General features: G+C 51.1%; 1 protein-coding gene across 1 annotated transcript; it reads right to left on the reverse strand.

Annotated features, from left to right (window-relative positions):
* Window positions 1–6,565: 6,565 nt before the first annotated feature.
* On the reverse strand, window positions 6,566–19,107 carry WDR87 (WD repeat domain 87; the record flags this gene model as incomplete). Its single annotated transcript, XM_084256897.1, has 8 exons — window positions 6,566–7,981; window positions 8,729–9,067; window positions 9,170–10,989; window positions 11,164–12,558; window positions 12,947–13,206; window positions 13,655–16,530; window positions 17,211–17,381; window positions 19,033–19,107. 8 exons carry the CDS (start codon window positions 19,105–19,107, stop codon window positions 6,566–6,568), a joined length of 8,352 nt encoding a protein of 2,783 aa, XP_084113023.1.
* Between the last annotated feature and the right edge of the window lie 1,098 nt (window positions 19,108–20,205).

A 20,205-nucleotide genomic window follows, 5' to 3' on the forward strand; every position in this document is an offset into this window, starting at 1 on the left:
TTTAAGAGGATAGGAATGAAGTGGGAGTTTTATGAAGCATAGAAAGAGGAATAATTGCAGCAAAAGAAAATTGCTAGGTGAGCTTCAATGTGGCAGTTGTAGCATAGCTGAAATAATTGGAGTCTGACTTTCTGGTCCTTAGGGAGATGCAGGAAAAATGTTAGCAGAAGAACAAAGTTGTCAGACTAACGTTTTAGAATGTTCATTCATGCGGCCTGGGGCTGGATTGGGGAAGCTATTGTAGCAAAAGAGATGACAATTATAGATTCTGATTTAGAGGAATAGGAAAGGAAAAGCAAATGGGGAGAGCAATATAAAAAATATGGGGGTGGGATCTATGGACTGTGGTGATTAATTGGGTATAGACAGTCAAGAAGAGAAATCTAGAATGACTCCTGGGTACCTGGGCCTCACTCTCAATGACATTGGATGCATTTAAATGGGCAGAAGAAGAGTAAGAGAAGGTGTGGGGGTGAGACGGTTTGATTTGGGGCTTGTTAGAGTTTGGGGTGAAGTTTCTGATGAAGACAACTAGATTTGTGGGTCTGGAGAGCAGGAAAAACCTTTGGGCTGTAAACAAATATGTGAAAATGACCAACTTACAGGGACAGCTGCATCTGGGTATCTGGAGGAGAGTGTCCACAGGAAGCATGCAGCATGAGGAGACCTGGTACCCAGTTATTTATGGGGAAGCACACTAAGCAAGAGCCTCTGTGGAGAGGGGATGTCCTCCAAGAAACAGGAGGAGAGCTTCATGAAGGTAGGTTTGTTGTCACAGAGACATGTATCGAGTGGATTTGACAAATGGCATCGGTGTCCTTAGTGAGAACAGTGAGTTTGGAGGAAGATTTTCAAAAGCTTGGGAATGAAGGGACAGAAGGGGAGAAAAAGAGAGACAGAGGGAGAGAGGTAGGCGAATCTAGAGGGTTAAGGACGGATTTTGTTTAACTTCAGATTTTCTATTATTAAGTTTTCATTATTAAATGGCTATGAAAGTCCCTCAATCAGGGCCTCCCTGGTGGCGCAGGGGTTAAAGACAACTCTATCAAGCTACTGGCAGCCACTCTAGCACCAGTTCGATCCCAGGCCAGCCAGGGAGCAACCCATATGGTGCAGCAGACCTCTACTGCCTCACCCACTACTCCCCTCAGCAGTGTATTTCACTACATCTGCCCGTTCTGCTCCCCACTCTCTCTGGTGAATCCTCTCACCCCCCACACCTCTGGCCTGTACCCCAGTTCTTGTATGCATAAATAAATAAATATTTAAAAAAGGAAGTCCCTAAATGTTTACTCCAAATTTCAGTACTTATCTTGTTGAGGACCAGACAGGCAGCTCCAAGCTGGCACCTGCGGGCTACGGAGGACCACGTTTGGGGTTCCCGCCTCTAGCTGAACGACTCAAGGCATTTTCATCCAGGGATTTACCTCCCTTCAATTTCTACCATGAGAAGAGTTTAAACTCTTCAAAGTCCTGCATGTGACTCTTGAAGACAGGCTTGGGAGGACCAAATAACTGGCCCCTGTAGAGAAGGGTTTTTTGGTTTTGTTTTGCATTGTTTTTTCTGTTTGTTTGTTTTATGAGTTAATGAAAGTTTAAATGTTGGGAGCAGACAGCCACTATGGAGGGAAAATGAAAATGCAGGGCCTCCCTGGTGGCACAAGGGGTTAAGCACAGCACTGTGACGCTATCTATAGCCACTGCAAGCAAGACTTCGACCCCTGTCTGGCCAGGGTGTTGCCCACATGGTGCAGCAGACCTCTCCTGTCTCGCCCGCTGCTCCCCTCAGCAGTGTATTTCAGTCAGTCTGCCTGTTCTGCTCCCCACTCTGTCTCTGGTGAATCCTCTCACCCCCCACACCTCTGGCCTGTACCCCAGTTCTTGTATGCATAAATAAATAAATCTTAAAAAAAAAAAGAAAATGAAAATGGAGAAGAGAGAATGGGCGCCTACATCAAACTCATGTGAAGAGAAATGATTCCCTCAAGTTCCTCTGGTGATTTAAGACAAGGAGCTCTGACTGGGGAAATGGAAAATGCCAGACACTTCTGTCTAAACCTTGGGCTGGGATTCATTCCTCCAGGTCTGCAGTGAGAGGCAGTCATTTCACTTGAACCCCTTGACCTCAGGGAGGACTGCTCCACTTTCCCCCTCCTAAATCTTTAGAAAAATAAATGGAGATAACTGAAATTCGAAAAGCTTTATAATGGAAAAAAAATGCAATATAAATTCAGGGTGCTACTGTTGTGAGAAAAATGAAAGGACGTGCTGGGATTGAGGGAGCATGGGGAGAGGAAAGAAAAGTTTAGCATCTAGTAGACTTACATATAATCCCAGATTCTGTCAGTGTTTCCTTTCGATTTCTTGAACGGAACTAAGTCTTATCTCACAGTTGGCAGATGTCGCCACCAGCTCTGGGGGACCCATGTCAATCAATGCACACTCGGAGCCGAGAGAACCTGTCACTAACATCACACAGCACCTCAGGCTTCCCCTGCCCCCCTCCTTTCCTCCTGGCTCGCACACCTATTCTCCACAGAAGGTCATGCAGCCCCTAATTCTGGAAGAAACAGACTCTAGTCATGGCTTCTCACAGAAAGTGTGTCACTGGCTCCAGCATCATAATGGTTGAATCTCCCCTAACCCCCTCCCCCACCCAGTTACTTATGTGTCTGGTGACACAGCACTAAGAGTCTGAAAATACCACAGGAATGTGCCAGGTGCTGGGAGGCAAGTGGAAGGTGGTGCTCTGAGTGGAGCGGGATTGCTGTGGTGAGGCGAAGACGGCTTTGAAACTCGCCTGGTGTGACAAGAGTGGCTTTCTGAGGGCTGGCCATGTGGGACCACGGAGATGACTACGACACCACTGCCTTAGGCAGGAGAGGTGGGTGCCTTAGGAGGAATTTGATCTTTCTATATAAACTTTATTGCATGTTTACACACCAGGCACTGTTCATGCATTGCCTCCTGTACTGCCTTAAATCAGAGTTGACTTAAAATACAGTTCAATGTGAATTTAACTCCCAGTTAAATTTGAATTTCAATTAACATGACATGCTTGTGCTTAAGAAGTCCTTTTTATTTTTTCAAACTGCGATTCAAACTGAACTGGTGTCCCCTATTTATTTGCTGAAAGGGGCAGCCCTACTGTCTAAACACTTCCCTGGCCACGCAGCTAGGGCCAGAGAGCCAGGCTCCGGGCCTGACACGAGACAGGCCACAAGTTCGCGTTGAGGCTCGGGCCTTTGTGACAGAGGCCCTGCTTCCGCCGGCTCCTCGTGGTAACAAAGGTCTCCTTGGGTCCTGTGTAATGCCAGCGCCCTCGCCCCACGACGCCCACGGAAATCACAAAAGCCAGCCCTATTATAAATACAGCTGGGGCAGGAAAGAAGATGCGTCTCTGGTTTCTACCCCCCACCACCCGCCCCTCACCCCAGGCATATAAGCTGCCGGCCTTGGGGGGGTCCTGGGAGCCAAATGGAGGAGCCGAGAAGCCAGGTCTGGAGGGGTTGGCGGGCAGCTGGCGGGGAACACCTGAGCTGAAGCAATTGCTCCCTTCAGCCCTCGCACCTCTCCTCACTGGAGTTGTGGCAGGCCATCGCCATCTTGTTGGGGGGGGGGAGAGCGCCCTAGACACACTGCGCACGCGCACGCGGGCCTAGCTTCCGGTTTCCTGGAGTCTCAGTCTTGGGGAACCCCCGCCCATCGGTGATCAGGGTAAAGCGCTCACTTGCCCGGTCTTTCTCCAGGATACCTGATGGCTAGAGGGCTCATTCCCTGCATGCACCTCCCATCCAGGACCGATAAAATGGAGTGTCCTGGACCATCAGGACTATGAGGCCCACCTCACCCTTCCGTCTAGCCTGTTCCCGGGGTCCCCTGGCGATAGCGATTTAGATAGTGATGAAGGGAAAAGATGGAAGCCTGAGATGCCTCTGGGCATGTAGCCCAAAACGCTTGGGGGAAGCTTTCTGAGTTTTAGTTACCCTTCAGGTCAACCCCATCCCCATGTTACCCGCAGCTACTAATAGATAGGAGTGGAGCGAGTCTTGGGGAGGTCTGGGAACTGTACCCTTAACTGTGCTCCGAAGCTTCAGTAGCTAGTGTGCCATGTCCCTAACTCTTTGTGTTTCCTCTCTCCCACTACTTCAGAGTTCCTGAGGAAAAAGGGGGAGGCAGGATTTGGGGCTCCAAGCAGGTCCTGCAGAGAGAGGGTGCTTTCCCAGCAGGTGGCACAGGGTCACCCTTCTCCCTAAGGAGCCAAGCGCACCTGGGCCCAACCCAGAGAAAAGGGCAGTGCCGCCCTGGTCCCTGGCGAACCTCAAGTGCTTCTTATGTTTCCTGGTCTCACACTGTTGTTTTGCTGCTACTATTGTTTTGGTTTTTTTTGTTGTTTTAAAAGATTTATTTATGCATGCAAGAACTGGGTGTAGGCCAGAGGTGTGGGGGTGAGAGGATTCACCAAAGACAGAGTGGGGAGCAGAACAGGTGGATCTACTGAAATACACTGCTGAGGGGAGCAGCAGGGGAGACAGGAGAGGTCTGCTGCACCCTGTGGGTAGCCGAGGATCGAACTCATGCTGCAGTGGCTATGGATAGCTTCGTAGTGCTGAGACTTAACCCCTTGCCCCACCCGGGAGGCCCCCACACTTAGCCTTAATTTAATATTTTCTTTATAAAATATATTTTAGGTTTACCCATTTTTATTTGTTTCCTGGGAGAGCTTTTCAAGCTGACCTTGCAACTTACTCATTTCTGAGTATAGAGTTCCTACTGTCTATCTATTTTGTTATTTCAATTATCAAATTTTTATACCTCAGTTTCCCATTTGGTACTTAAATTTATATTGTGTTATTCATTGCAGATATATTTCCTGTTTTCTTAGGAATATTTATAATATTTAAATGTTTCATTCAAATAGTTCTCCAACATTGATGTGAGATCACCCACTCCAGCCTCTGCCTCAGGCCCTCTCCCATGGCCCTCCTCCATCCAAGTGCAAGTCCTCCACCTGCTTATCAGGACACCAGTCATTGAATTTAAGTCTACTCTAGTCCAGTACGACCTTATCTTCATTTGGCTATATCTGCAGAGACCCTATTTTCAAATGAGGGTCATATTCACAGGTCCTACAGTTTAGGACTTTGATCTATCTTTCGGTGAGGGTGGGGACAAATCAACTCAGTTTGTAATACCTCTTCCCATTAGAAGGAACCAGGTCTCCCTAGAGACCTGGGAAGCTAATTCTAGATCTGGAGAAGGATGGGTCGAAAAATAGCAGGAGCATGTCACAAGGACACAAGTGGCTAAGCACTGACTAGAAAATAGGGAGGGAGCTGGAGTCATAAATCATTTTGAAGCTGTGGGGGTAGTGATTCGGTCAACCAAGAATCATCAGTGGATGCTCAAGCAAAGTCATTCTGACGAGGAGCAGGATATTTGATTGTCTTGGAACGTGTCCTAACGTACAACTTATTACAGGAGAAAACAAATATATGGTGGAGAAATAGGGCAATAGCTTGACCATGTGATCAAAATTAATGTCATCACTGAGGGACAGAGGGTCCCCACATGGTCCAGAGGTGACACTCAAGCATCGGAGAGTCTCCTGCTCAGGAATGTGTCATTTTGATCTATGCGTGAGGAAATACCAGATAAGCCCCGAACAGAAACAATTTGACGAAATAGGTGTGTGAGTGTGCTATATGTTTCAAGATTGGCAGTGTTATAGTCAGGCTCCTAGAGGCAGCTCATGGAATGGTGGTTGTCGGGGACTGTGGGAAGGGGAGAACTGGGGCTCATTTTTTTTTAAGATTTATTTATTTATGCATACAAGAACCAGGGTACAGGCCAGACGTGCGGGAGGGTGAGAGGATTCACCAGAGACAGCGGGGGGAACAGAACAGGCAGACTGACTGAAATCCACTGCTGAGGGGAGCAGCGGGCGAGACAGGACAGATCTGCCTCGCCATGTGGGTATCTCCCCAGCTGGCTGGGATTGAACCCGCACTGCGGAGACTGCGGACAGCTTCACAGTGCTGCGCTCAACCCCCTGCACCACCAGGGAGCCTCCGGGGCTTATGTTTAATGTTGAATTTGCCTACACTGTGTACCCCCAAAAACTGAGGGACAAAATGTTGGGGCTGGTGATTGCAAAATCCATTTTATTTGTACTCTATTGGTGCTGCTAAAATTCATGCCAAATCAACATTCATTGTGTAGTCTATAGTCTTTAGGGGAGGAGGCGAAGGGGGCAAGAGAGGACAAGGACAAGATTCTTCTGCCTTAAGACCTTCAGGTAGTGAGCACCACCGTCTCACCACCTGTGAGAATGTGAGTTTATCTGATCTCCTGCTGCCTTTCTGGAGAACCAGCGTTCGAGGAAAAAGGAGACACATCACAGAGCTCGTTGCAAATGAGAACCTCCTCTTTATTCTACAAATAGAAGGGGGTTTCTGGAATGGGTGGGGAAAGGACTTTGGCCTACCCCTACCAAGGAATAAAGGTCTAGAGTCTGGTGACCAGGCCTTTCTCCAATGAGTCCTGACCGCCAATGGGTCTCAAATTAGGGAGCAGGAGCAATGATGTGGGGCATTTCCTTGGTGAGGTGAGTATCAGCTTGAGGCAGACTCTTCCAGGCCAGTTCTAAGAACCCATAGTGGGCAATGCCCATGGGGAGGAGGGCATGCACATTGTTCTGCTCTGGTAGAGACACCACCTCCTGGAATGCCAGAGGCCCTCTGGGGGCGTGAGAACGCCCACAGTACAGGCGGTAGAACAGCCGTTCCCCGGGGACCAGCTGCACCGCCTCTAGGCCCGCTATGTCAGTGGTCTCTCGGGCCTGGGGTTCTTCTCCCAGGAGCAACTCCTGCAGCAGCCTCTGGACTCGGGGGGACTTCAGTTGGTACAGGTCCATGAGCTGGTGGAACTGTTCCATCCAGCCAGTGCTGTCCTTGGCGTACTGCTGCTGCAGCATCCGCAAGACGTAGTACAACGCCACGAAGGTCTCCCATGGCGGCACTGCTTCCTTTTGTTTAGAGGCGGGCTGTGCTGACTTCCCCAACTTGGGTAATCTGGAAAACCTGCCCTTATCCTTAAAAGCCCAGAAGTCCTTCTGAAACATCAGGGCCAAGGTTTGCTTTTCCACGGAAGCACATGTGTCTGTAAAAACGTGTCTCACCGCAGGCCCAAAATAGCGCCTCTCCATCTCCTGGAGGGCGTGGGACCTCTGCTGGGCCCGCGCACTCCTGTAAGGCTCACCTAGGAGATGCCAGTTGATAGCCTTCATGTCTGGAAGCCTCTTGGTCACTGGTGGGAACTTTAGGGTGGGGTCAGCCAAAGGTTTGTGCCAGCTCTCCCTTTCCTTCCCTTTTATAGGGGGGATCACTTTCTGGTACTTTGGCACCATGGGCTCCTGGGGTTTTAACATAGCTGTGTGCTGGGACTCCAGGCCCTGCCTGTGCCGGTGCACGATGGTGTCCAGGAGGGCCAGTTGCGTCCACTTTAGGTTTCCCTTTGAGGTGAGGTCTTTGAGAACCTGGCACAACCTGTGGAAACTATTCCTGGAGAGCTGTTCTCCTGCCACCATCCGTTCTAGGACACGGTGGATCCACTCGACATCTGACAGGCTGACCTCTGCTTTCATCCTCTCGGCCATGATATGAGGCAGTTGTGCCTTAGTCATGTCCGCCAGAGATGGGCGATGCTGCCTAATCCACCCCCACTTGGTTTCTAGTTGTTTGCCTTTGAGTGTCTGATCTTCCATGATCTTCCTCAATAGGTGGGACACGTACGGAGTCTGCATGTCCAGTTCGAGAGCTTCCACGTCTATGGCATGTTCTGCTGGGGGCTTCTCTACCTTCAGCAGTGCTTGTTGATCCATCAGCTTTGTCTCTGGGAATGCCCCGGATGCCTCAAGTGCTGTGGCCTTGAACTCCCCGCTTCTTTGTTTCATAGACATGAGCTCTGGAATCTTCTCTTCCTTCCCCAGAGTTATGGAGACCCGTTTCTTGAAAGGGCCTTTCAGCTCTCTGGGAGGAAACTGCAGCTCTCCCAGTTTTGTGGCACGGTCCATGAGCTCAGGGGTTCTTTTTCCAATAGAAGGGAGCACTTCTTCTTCCATGACATCCTTTTTTCCTTTTAACTTAACTGGTTTTTCTAATTTCAAGAATGTTTTTTCCTTGCCCAGCCTTTCTTCCAACAAGCGTCTCTCTTTCGCTGCTTTCTCACCCAGACTTTTCATCCTCTCCTCCTCCTCCTCCTCCTCCTCCTCCAACACGTCCTCCTCTTCCTCCTCCTCCTGTCCCTTCCGTGTCTTCCTCCTCCTCCGCTTCCTCCTCCCCCGCACGTCCTCCCCCACCTCCCGCATCTCCTCAAGCACAACTTCCAGCCCTGTTACCTCACCCTCAACCTTCTCTTCCCCCTCTTCCTCCTCCTCCTCCTTTTCCTCCTCTTCCTCCTCCTTTACCTTCCGTGTCTTCCTCCTCCTCCGCTTCCTCCTCCCCGGCACGTCCTCCCCCACCTCCCGCATCTCCTCGGGCACACCTTCCAGCCCTGTTACCTCACCCACAACCCTCTCCTCCCCCTCTCGCTCCTCTTCCTCCTCCTCTTCCTCCTCCTCCTCCTCCTCTTCCTCCTCCGCCTCCTCCAACACGTCCTTCTCTTCCATCTTTACCTTCCGTGTCTTCCTCCTCCTCTGCTTCCTCCTCCCCCGCACGTCCTCCCCCACCTCCAGCATCTCCTCGGGCACAACTTCCAGCCCTGTTACCTCACCCACAACCCTCTCCTCCCCCTCTCCCTCCTCCTCCTCCTTTTCCTCCTCCTCTTCTTCCTCTTCCTCCTCCTCCTCCTCCTCCTCCTCTTCCTCCTCCTCCTCTCCCTCCTCCTCCTCCTCCTCTTCCACTTCTTCCTCCTCAGGCAGAGTCTCTTGCTCCAGCTTATCTAACATAACTTCAAGTTTCCTCGTAAAAGTCTCTTCAGTTTCCAAGTCATCTGCTAGACTCAGATGTGGAGACTCTCTCTGTGACGTGTCACCGCTCTTTGGCTTTTTGCTCTCTCTTGACTTTGGCTTCAGGGATGGGATCGCCGCTTCATCCTCTGTTAATTCTTCTGCTTCTGACAGGATTTCTTGTTGTTTTTTTGCTAACCTGCTTTCTTCCTCCATCAGTTGTTTCTCTTTCTCAGTCAAACTTACCATTTGCTTGGCCAACTTTCTCTGCTTCTTAGCCAGTTTTTTCTCTTCTCTGGTCATTTGTAATTGTTCCTTTGATAGGTCCCACTCTTTGCTATCAAGTGTTTTCTGTAACTTGCTCAATTTCCTTTCCTTAATGTGGAGTAACCTCTTTACCTTCGCCAACTGCAGGCCTTGCTGGGCTAGGGCCCTCTCTTCTTTGGTAAGTTTTTGAAGTGCCTTTAATATTTTCCTCCTTCCTTTTGGTCCCCTGGAAATGTCCCTGCCATCTCTAGCGGACTTCCTTATCACTTTGGCTAGCTTCCTTTCTTCCTGGACATATACTCTCTTTCTTCTAGTGCTTTCCATTTCCTCCTTGGCTACATCCCTTTGTTCTGTGGCCAGTATCCTATCTTCATATGACAGTATTTTCTCCTGTAGTGTTAATTTCCTCATAGTTTGTTCCAAGTCTTTCTTCGCTGCTCTTTGCTTTCCTGAAGTTGCTGGAGTCTCTCCCTCAGACAGAATTTTCCTTTCTGTCACTCTCACCTTTTCCTGGGCCAGTTTCCTGATTTCTGCGGCCATGGCTGTTTGTTCCTGAGCAGCATCCCACTTTTTTGGGCTCACTTTCCCTTCTTGAAACATTACCTTTTCCTCCACGGCGAATCGCAATTTGTCCTGCGCCAGTTTTTGCTGTTTCTCAGCCAGACTTTTCCTGGTTTTGGTCAGTTTTTCCTCTATACCAGTCAGTTTTTCCTTCTTCTGGGAAAGTTTCCTCTTTGCCTCCAGCACATCTTTTTCCAGATGAACCACTTTCTCCTCACACGCGCTCAATTTCTTCTTCACTTGGGCTAATTTCTGTTTGTCCTGGGCTATGTTTTCTTTGACCTGCAACAACTCCCGTTTCCTCCGAGCCAGTTGTGCCCTCATCAGAGCCAAGTTCTCCTTCTCCTGAGCTATGGCCATCCTCCTCCGGAATAGTGCCCTCTTGTCCTCTGTGAGTTTCTCCTTGCTCTGGGCCAATAATTCCCTTTCCTCGGCTGCTTTTCTCTTTTTCTCCATCAACTGCTCCCTTTTCTGGGCCAGTCTTTTCTCTTCCTCAGGTGATTTTTCCATGTCTTGGGCCATTCTCGTCTCTTCCTGGATCAACAGGTCTTCTTCCAGGGCCTGCTTCTTTTCTTCCTTAGTCAGTTTCTCCTCTTGCCAGCCCAGTGTCCTCTCTTCCTCACTCAGTGCCTCTTCTTCCATATCCAGTTCCTTTTCTTCCATGTTTAGATCCTCTTCTTTCCTGGCAATTTCCTCTTCTTCCCATAATATTTCTTCCAATTCCTGGGCTAGGTCTTTTTCTTGACATGCCAAATCTTGCTCCTTCTGGGTCAGTTTTTCCAACTTCTGGGCCAATGTCACTTTTAACCCAGCTAGCTTCCCTTCTTTTCTGGCTATGGCCTCTTCTCCTTCAGCCACTTTCTCCCATTTCTTGGACAATGACTTATTCTCGCGGGCCAGTTGTTCTGCTTCCCGGCTTAGGTTCTCCTCAGATGTGGCCAGTATTCCCTCTTTCTGGAGAAACTTCCACTCAGTCTCGGTCATTCTTCTTTCACTCTGGGCCGTTTTCTCATATTCTGTGACCAGTTTCCTCTCTTCATGGGCCAGTTCTCTCTCTGTTTGCGCTAGCATCGCTTCTTCTTGTGCCAGCTTCCTCTCTTCTTGGGCTTGTTTTCTTTCCAGGTGTGCTTGTTTCCACTTCTCCTGTGCCTGTTTACGTTCCTTCTCGCCTTCTCCCACCAGCATTTCATCTTCCACCCACACCTGAGACAATTCTTCCTCCAGGGGCAGCGGTTCCTCACCCTCTAACGCTTCCTCCTCACCCTCTAACGCTTCCTCCTCACCCTCTGATGCTTCCTCCTCACCCTCTGATGCTTCCTCCTCACCCTCTGATGCTTCCTCCTCACCCTCTAACGCTTCCTCCTCACCCTCTAACGCTTCCTCCTCACCCTCCATCAGTTTCTTCTTCTCATCCTCTAATACTTTCTCCTTGGACCTCGACAATATCTCTTCCCAGACATAGGCCCACTCATCCCAGCTCAGCATCCCCTCAGCCTCAGGTGGCATTTCGTCCTCCGGGGATGGCTCTTCTTGGTCCTTGTATGCGCCCTCTTCTTTCTCAAGGACCCTCTTTCTCCACTCTTTCTTCCATTTCTCCCAGGGTATTTTTAACTCACTGCGGATCTTTTTCCACTCCTCCAAGGTCTCCCTCCACTTCTCCCAAGACAGCTTCCTCTTCCGAGATGGTTTTTCTTCTTGCTCAATCACTTTCTCCTCTACTTCGGCCACTTCCCCCTCTTTCTGATCGACCACTTCCCCCTCTTTCTCACCAGCCACTTCCCCCTCTTTCTCACCAGCCACTTCCTCCTCTTTCTCACCAGCCACTTCCCCCTCTTCCTGACTTTTGGCTGTCTTTTCTCTGGGCCTTTTCTTCATTTTTTTATCTATTTTCATCTCCTGTGAGACGATTGGCATCCCTTGCCTAGTGGGCTTCTTAGAGGCTTTCTTCTCCCTCTTCAATCTTTTTTCCTTGCTGAGGTCTCCTGGTTCTAAAAAAATAACTTTCTTTTTCTTTCCTTTTTTGGGAATCACCTGGGTTTCTGTCAAGTCCGTCTGCACTTCTTGCTCTTCCTCCTCTGACTTCTCTTCCTTGTCTGTGATCACCAATTCCTCTCTAATTGCTCCTTCCTGAATAAAAACTGGTTTCTCCTCTGGCCAGGCTATCTCCCAGTCAAGGATCTCAGACTCTTCACTCTCTTTCTTCAACAGGGGGCAGATCTCCTGAAAGAGCTCCCAGCTAGGATGCCGATCGCCCAGAACCTCCTTAGCTCTGGTAATGAGCTCGTCGGTTAGAGCGTCTGACATTTTTGTTTGGGAACCAGATATCCTTAAGGTCATGAGACGACACAGGTCATCCCGCCATTTTAAGATCTCTCCACGGATGGCCCTGGAGCCTGGCACGCCAGCAGCGCCTCGCCCACTGACTTGCTTCTTCACAAATGTTTCTACCTTTTCAGGCTCCTGAGGTTGCTCAGGTGTAATTTCAGCACTTTTTGTCTTTTTGAGCCTCTTTATGGGTTTCTGAGCTGTTTTTTTTTTCCCTTTTTTGTCACGTACTTTCTTCTGTGTCTTTGGGGCCAATATACCAGTTGAAGCACTTTTCTCTGCTTCGCCATCTTTTGTGATGAGAATTGAGGGCCTTTTGGAGAGATGGACTATCTCTGGCACTTCAGTGGCTAAAGCGTCCTTCTGGTCACTTTCCCCCTCTGAGGAAACTGGCTTTGAGGGACCTGGCTCTTGGCCAGTCTCTTTTACCTTCTTGAGTCCCCGCAACAATTTTCGGGCTGGTGGGAAAAATCAGGAGATGCACATAAGGAAAGCATGGGAGGCTTTAGTGGGACCCTTCCTAGCATCTGCTGTGAGTTTCGAGGAACTGCTATAAAAGAAGCAGCAACAGAGGGGGCTGAAAAGTGGCTGAGGCCTTGAAAAATAAAAAAGGCATTCTCCTTGCTTTATCCCTAGTATTCTCCTTCCACCCCCAACACCCCCTCCCCCAAATCCTACAGAATAGGCCTTGGAGTCAGCCTGAGTTGGGGCGCTCTTTTCTATGAAATGGTCTTTCTACTAATCTCTATGCCTACTTGATATCTTTTGATCCACCTTAGTCCTAAACCACCCTGCAGGGTGGGGTGGGGGGCGCCCTGAGACGTGCCCTGATCACCCCATACGTACTATGTTTCTTCCCCCCTGCCCGGCCCCGCTTTTGGCCTTTGCTGGGCTTCACTGCCACTTGGCGGTCTTTGGCAGCTACGGCAACATCCGAGAGTGCACGGTCTACGACGATGGACAAAGAAAATGCAGGCTTCTTGTCTTCACGTGACAAGGTCAGGTTTTCGTTCAGTCGCTGTTCCACTTGAGTGGACAGGATTTGGAGATCTGTGGCCCGCATCCCCAGCAGACTGTCCAGAGCTTTCTCCCCGACCATTTCCTGCCTGTGAAAGCCAAAGGAGAGGCGGGATCAAGCTGCGTGGGGGCGAGAGAGAGGATGAGGAGGGAGGGACTGCCGTGGAGCGGGCAGGGGCAGGCGCGGGGCAGAGTGGCCGGCAGAGGTGGCGTGGGCAGCGGTGAGGCACAGCCGAGAAAGAAAACGTCTAGGAAGCAAAAAGGCCAATGAATGGAGTGACCTGTATGGGGGCGGCATGGGCAGGAGATGAGGATGAAGAGGGGAACGTGAAGAAGCGGGGGGCAGGCAGGAAGAGCAGGGGTGGAGAAAGGTGTGAGCCGTTGGGAATTGTCAGAACCATCTCTTGGGAAGAGGCCAGGGATGAGGGGACAAAAGGACAGGAAAGGCTTGTGAACAGGGATGAAGAGAGAGCAAAGGAAGGGACGCGAAAGAGGGACAGGGCAGGAGAAAAGCAGAAGTTAGTCAAGAGAACTCACTGCATCTCCCGGAAGGTATCTCGGCTCTGGATCAGCTTTAAGAGTGAGGCCTTCGAGTGGATGCCAGTGTTGGGCATCAGGCTCAGGACCTTCTCCCTCACTCTTTGGTCCTTGTCCATCAGTCCTTGGGCCAGAGGCATGGCGAAGAGATGGGTAATAATGCCGAGCCGCTTCAGCCCTTCCCAGGCGAGCTCTCGGATCAGCGGGTTGGAATTGGTGGTGTCATCCAGCAGCCGATGGGCAGCTTCAGAGCGCACGGGTGGGGGCACCTCGTAAGAGGCAAAGATCTGCCCCAGCGCGCCGATACAGCACTGGTACTTCAGGGGAACAGCGTGGATCATAATGTTGAGGATCGTCTCGATCATGCTGCAGATAGCGATCTCACTCATCTTCTTGCCCAGCCAGCTGCGGTTGGCTGCGTTGGTAAGGACGCTGTAGGTCATATCCTTGGACACTCTCTGTTCCAGAAAATGTTTGCTCTCCCTTTCCGGTTCGTGTTCTTTGATCTCAACTATAGGTTTCACCCTCCCGTGCCAGAAGAAGAGTTGGGATCTCTCCCACTCCATTTGCCGCGTGGGTGAGTGGAGGCTGCACTGCAGGAATATCGGGCTGCCCTCCGGCCAGAGGCGCGCGCGGATCACCGAGTTGGGGATGTAGCTGTCGGGAGCAAAGGGCCAGTCCCGCCCCTGACCGAAGTAGCACCGCAGTATCTGATAGGGGTTGAGTCCGTCCCAGCTACTCAGCTTCAGCTGAGGAGGGGTGACATAATGGTGTTGAGATTTGCTCTCCTGCAGCCAGTCAGTTTCCTCCTTGTTCAGGGAATCACAGGCAAAAGTGGACAGTATCACGGTGCCCCCCTGCTCGTCTTCCTCTACCACGTGCGGCACAGAGTGGTCAAAGGCAATGGCCCGCTTGTTGACGAGCTTCTGCAGCCCGGCCAGCTCCTGTTTCCCTTTCCCATGGTAGATATACCTGGGCACGAACAGGACCTCAAAAGAGAAGAAGAAGCTCGGCATGAAAGGCTTCGGCATCTCCAGCACATCGTCTATCATGCTCATCAAGGACAGGCGAGACAGCAGTTCTGGCGGGATCAGCCTTAAACAGGACACCAGATAAAAACTCTGGTTGAAAGTCACGAGCAGGTCTCCCCGGTCATTGGCAAAGCAGAGCGGGCCAAAGTGCAGCGACGAGTCCAGCATGGCTATCAGCCTGCCGTGGAAGTTCCAGACCCGGACACTGCCGTCGACGGCACCTGTGACGAAAAGACTCAAGGGCAGGCAGACGTCGAAGGACGTGATGGAGCACTGGTGCAGAGGCAGCGTCTCTACGTATGACGAGCCTACCTGTGTCTGCGAGGACATGAAGTCATGGAACTTCCAGAGCCGCAGGCAGTTAGATTCTGTGATGGCGCCCACAGACTTGGGCAAGAGTTTTAAGTGTTTCAGGTGACAGCTGCTGAAAATGCTGGCGAGGGGCCGCAGATGTACACCGATGCCCTCCAGCACGGCTTCTGAGAGGTGCACATAGTCATCCATTCCATAGGAACAGAGCAACGTATCTCCATGGCCTCCAGAAACCCATCTGGGCAGGGTGCAGAGTGCCAGCACGGCGCCAAAGTGCAAGCATTTCTCTATCCGGGCACAGCTGTGCTGGGACAGCACTCTTATCACGCCGCTCTGGTGCCCAGCGAACATGAGCCCTTCCAGGCCCCGGCCGAGGTGGAAATACCCATAGGCCAGGCACTGGACCCGGTCCTGCGGGTCTGCTGTGGTGCATAAGAGATACTTCGCTGGGCACGGGCAGCGGGTAGTGTCGAACACCAGCACCTCGGTGCTGCCGGTGGCCACAAAGAGCTCCTCCTTTTCTGGGTCATAGGCCCAATCCACAGCTCTGTCCAGGATCGAGTAGGGCCAGGTGACCACCAGCAGCTCCCCGGTCACTGGTGACACAAACCGCAGCAAGCCGTCGTCGGTGACGCACAGGATCCGGAACCAGTTGTGACCACAGTGGACCCGACGCACCTCCTGGGGAGAGGCGCCACAGACGTTGAAGAGGTTGTAGAAGGAGGGCAGCCGGCGCAGGGAGAAGGAGTGCAGCGTCTGGCAGAAGAAAGTGGTGTTGTCGATGAACCGGAGCCTGAACAGGTGCTCGCCGAGCTCCAGCCGCCGCAGCAGGCTCCCCGAGGTCAGGTTCCACTCCTTGATGATGCCTTCCTTGCCCCCGGTGAGCAGGGTGTGGGCTTCCGGCCGGCTGCGGATGCAGATCACCGACATGGAGTGGGCCTTGAAGCTGTGGAGGGAGAAGCTCTCGCTGAGGCTCCAGGCTTGGATTTCCCCGGCCTCGTTCCCCGCATACAGAAAGCCCTGGTCAAAACAGACGAAGCAGCAGGTGACAGGAGAGCCAGAGGTGGTGCTCGTGAACCTTTTCACCTCGGCCAGCCGGCCGTAGCCCTGGCGCTCCAGGACCCTCACCGTCGTCTCGCACAGGGCCAGGAGGGCGCCGTTAGGGCCGTTCAAGCTGATGTCCTGGATGAGTTCGTCACTAGTCATGGTCACCGTGTGGGCTATCTGGAGGCCCCAGCCACTCCGCTCGATGAACCAGGTGACCACGGCCCCCAGGATGCCTGAGAGAAGCATCTGCATTTCTGGGTCATAGCAGAGGCAGCTGATGTTGAAGCGGCAGGGCACTACACTCAGGGGCTTGAATGCCCGGAAGTGGTCCCCAAACAGCCGCAGGATCATGTCACCACAGTAGGCCACAAGGATGTGGAACGAGCCCGTGTGGACCATGGACTGGATGGGCGGCAGCCGCTCCACCATGGAGAATGTCTTCTTCTCAACTATGTCGTCACCTTTGTTCTTGCTCCATACTACAGCCTGGAAGAGAAGACAGGAAGCTGCCCAGCACAGTTGAAGAGGCAGGGGCAGATATCCAGCTGCTGCCCCCTGTGGTGCTGAAGAGGACCTGGAAGACTCTAGAGTGAGCTTAACCCTGGTTGTGGTGGTTGGAGATACTATAGAAGCAGGAAGCCTAGGGCTCTTTCCCTAGCCTTGGCCCACCTTAGGGAAGCCCTAAGTTCTGCTCAACATGGAGACGGTAGGTGGAGAAAGGCTGGGGGAGGTGGGGAATCCTGGATCCAGGTTACTTTTATTCAAGGGGTATATATTTTATTTAGGACACCCTGTTTGGCCTGTTTGGTTTGGTTTTTTTTAAGGATTTATTTGTTTATGCATACAAGGACTGGGGTACAGTCCAGAGGTATGGGGGGGTGGTGGTGAGTGGGTTCACCAGAGACGGAGTGGGGAGCAGAACAGGAGGATCTACTGAAATACACTGCTGAGGGGAGCAGCGGGCGAGTCAGGAGAGGTCTGCAGCGCCATGTGGGTAGCTCCCTGGCCGGGGATTGAACTCATGCTGCAGTGGCTGGTGATAGCTTCATAGTGCTGCATCTTAACCCCTTGCGCCACCAGGGAGGCCCCTCAAGGGGTGAGCGCTTCTGTGGGCACTGTCCTTGTCATATGGGCTAAGCAGGAGAAGAAAGACTAGGCAGTTTTACCTGTACTTCTTTAACATTTGTCGTCACCCAAGAAAAGGAGACGAAGAAGTGGGTATCACTCAAGTAATAGCATATGAGCGGCATGTTGTGAGGATAGCGAGACTCTTTGAACAGTATCACGGAGCGGTCACTCAGCACGACGATGTCGCTCTTTGAGTCCTTTCTTGTGGTCTGGGAAGAGGCATGGCACAAACTTAGAGGCCAGGACATATGTTCTCACACCAGGCACCCACGGAAGCGTTTCCCAGTTGTGTCTGGACCCCGAAGAACACCCACTTATTATCTGTGACACTTACACTTAGTCACAAGACCACCCACACTGGAGAGAGCTAATTCCCCACAGGGCCTACAAAAACAAATTTTATAGTGTGAGCACAGGGGCAAACTGATGTTCTTTACAACCTGAGGTTTGTGTCCCTCTAACATTCTCCCTCGTGTCAGAAGTGCAGATGTCACAAAACACACAATTAGCAAATGACCCAGGCAAATGTATCACGTGTCCCCCACATGTGATGTAACAAAGTGTCCCAAGGATCAGTGCGGTTTTAAGTCATTAAAACCAAGTAAGATGTTTAGGACACTCTGTTTGGCCTTTTTTTTTTTTTTTAAAGATTTATTTATTTATGCATACAAAGAACTGGAGTACAGGCCAGGGAGGGGGAAATGAGAGGATTCACCAGAGACAGAGTGGGGAGCAGAACAGGCAGATTGACTGAAATACACTGCTGAGGGGAGCAGCGGACGAGACAGGAGAGGTCTGCTGCTGCGCCATGTGGGTAGCTCCCTGGCCGGGGATTGAACTCGGGCTGCAGAGGCTGTGGATAGATTCACAGTGCTGTGCTTACCCTCTTGTGCTACCAGGGAGCCCCCCTGCTTGGCCTTTAAAGATACAACAGGGGCCTCCCTGGTGGCGCAGGCGGTTGAGCGCCGTATTGTGAAGCTGTCCGCAGCCTCTGCAGCGCGGGCTCCATCCTGGCCGGCCAGGGAGCTACCCACTTGGCGCAGCAGACCTCTCCTGTCTCACCCGCTGCTCCCCTCAGCAGTGTGTTTCATCCGTCTGCCTGTTCTGGTCCCTGCTGTGTCTCTGGTGAATCCTCTCACCCTCCTGTGCATCTGGCCTGTACCCCGGTTCTTGTATAAATAAACAAATCTTAAAAAAATAATAATAAAGATACAACAGACACTATCCTGGCTCCTGGGGGCCTTTTGCACAGAGGCAACCGCAGCAAAGCTGGGTGGGCAGGTGTTTGCTTGGGTGCCTTGTCTTTCCTCTTTTTAAAAACGCTCTCTTCTTGGGCCTCCCCGTTGGTGCAGTGGTTGAGCGCTGGGTTGCGAAGCTGCCCGCAGCCTCTGCAGCGCCAGTTCGATCCCCGGCTGCTCCCCGGCCACTGGAGGAGGGTCCCACATGGCGTGCAGACCTCCCCTGCTGCCCGCTGCTCCCCTCAGCAGTGTACCTTCTGCCTGCTCTGCTCCCCAATCTGGCTCTGGTGAATTCTCTCACCCTCCCGCACTTCTGACTGTACCCAGTGCTTGTATAAATAAATTAATTAATTAAAAAAATAAAATAAAAACGCTCTCTTCTTAAAAGGTCGGCTCCTCGGATAATGCTCCACAGTGTTCACCTTCTAGTATCAAAATGTCCTTGCAGGAGGTCCCTAGACTCATTTGGAAATTGATGCCGCACTTGCCTCTAAGGTGAGAGTTTTCTTGATGATCTACTCTGCCTGCTTCCCGCGCCCATGGAAAATCTGGGGCTCCTCTGAAGTGCTTATAACTGCAAGACAGAGGCCAGTGGTTTGTTTCTATCTTACACATACGTTACCTTGCTTTTATCTATCAAATCATTTAGGAGGGGTTTAAAATCCTTCCAATGGGGAATGAGTCGGGGGACAGACATCACTTGGATTATCCTTTCAGCTTCTTCACAACCGTGGCTTAAGAACCTGTGGGGATCCAAAAGAGGCCAGCTTAGCCAGGACTGCTTTTTGAGGAGCTAGGAATCAGAAGACAAGATCCACAAACTTAGGGTTTCTGGATACTTTTTGAGCCTCACGGACTATTTATAAGACACACCTTCTCATTTAGTCCTCCTTGCAGCCCGCAGCGGTAGCGATTACTACATTTTACAGATGAAGAAAGTGAGGCTGGGAGAGGGTAAACAAAGGAGCCAGAGGTTGAATCTTAACCCAGTAGGGTTATGGGAGAGGGAGGCAGAGAAACCCAGAGAAGAATGCCAACTCGAGCAAATAATCATTCTTTGGTGGTGGTGATAGATGGAGGCTGTTTTGTGATTACTAAGGATTCCCAAGGCATGGCCCTTTGATCTCCTGCACCAGGATTCCTGGGGGTTGGGGCACCTTTAAAATGCAGATTCCTAGGCCCTCTCCTAGACCTATTGAACACCAATCATGGATCTGCTGAAGCCCCACCGTGGAGGTGGTGTACAGGGACCTTAATTGTTCACACACTTCTAGGTGGTTCTGTGGACAGTCAAGTCTGACTGCTGAAGCAGGAAATTGAGAAGGGGTGTCCAGCTAGCAGAAGTGGAGAGAGGATGCAGCCACCGTTCGGCCTTTCCCAGACTGGCGGAATTCAAGGAGCTCTCTTACCTGGGACGTGTCTGGTAAGATCAACATCCACTTCTCCATCCCCTTCTCTGGTTTTCATGAGGACACATGTCTATTCTTCCCGGATGCGTCATGAATAAATCCTGCTTTTAACAAAGCTCTCTGTCAGGGGACTCTGTCATTACTGGCCTGACAGTGAACTTGTTTTCCTCATTTATTAGACGAGGAGACAGAAAAAATACCAGTCTTCCCTATTTCACAAGGTTGTTGCAAAGATCAGGTAAGATAATTCACGTGAATGACCTTTCAAGCTTACTGTGAGGCAGCAGTTATGGCTCCTGTTTTTAGGCTGACTTGGTTCTCAGAAAAACAATGGCTATTACTTCCTTTCACAAACCACATTTTGTATGACCAGTTGCCCTAAAAAC

Source organism: Talpa europaea, assembly GCF_964194135.1.
Source record: "Talpa europaea genome assembly, chromosome: 16".
Taxonomy (NCBI): domain Eukaryota; kingdom Metazoa; phylum Chordata; class Mammalia; order Eulipotyphla; family Talpidae; genus Talpa; species Talpa europaea.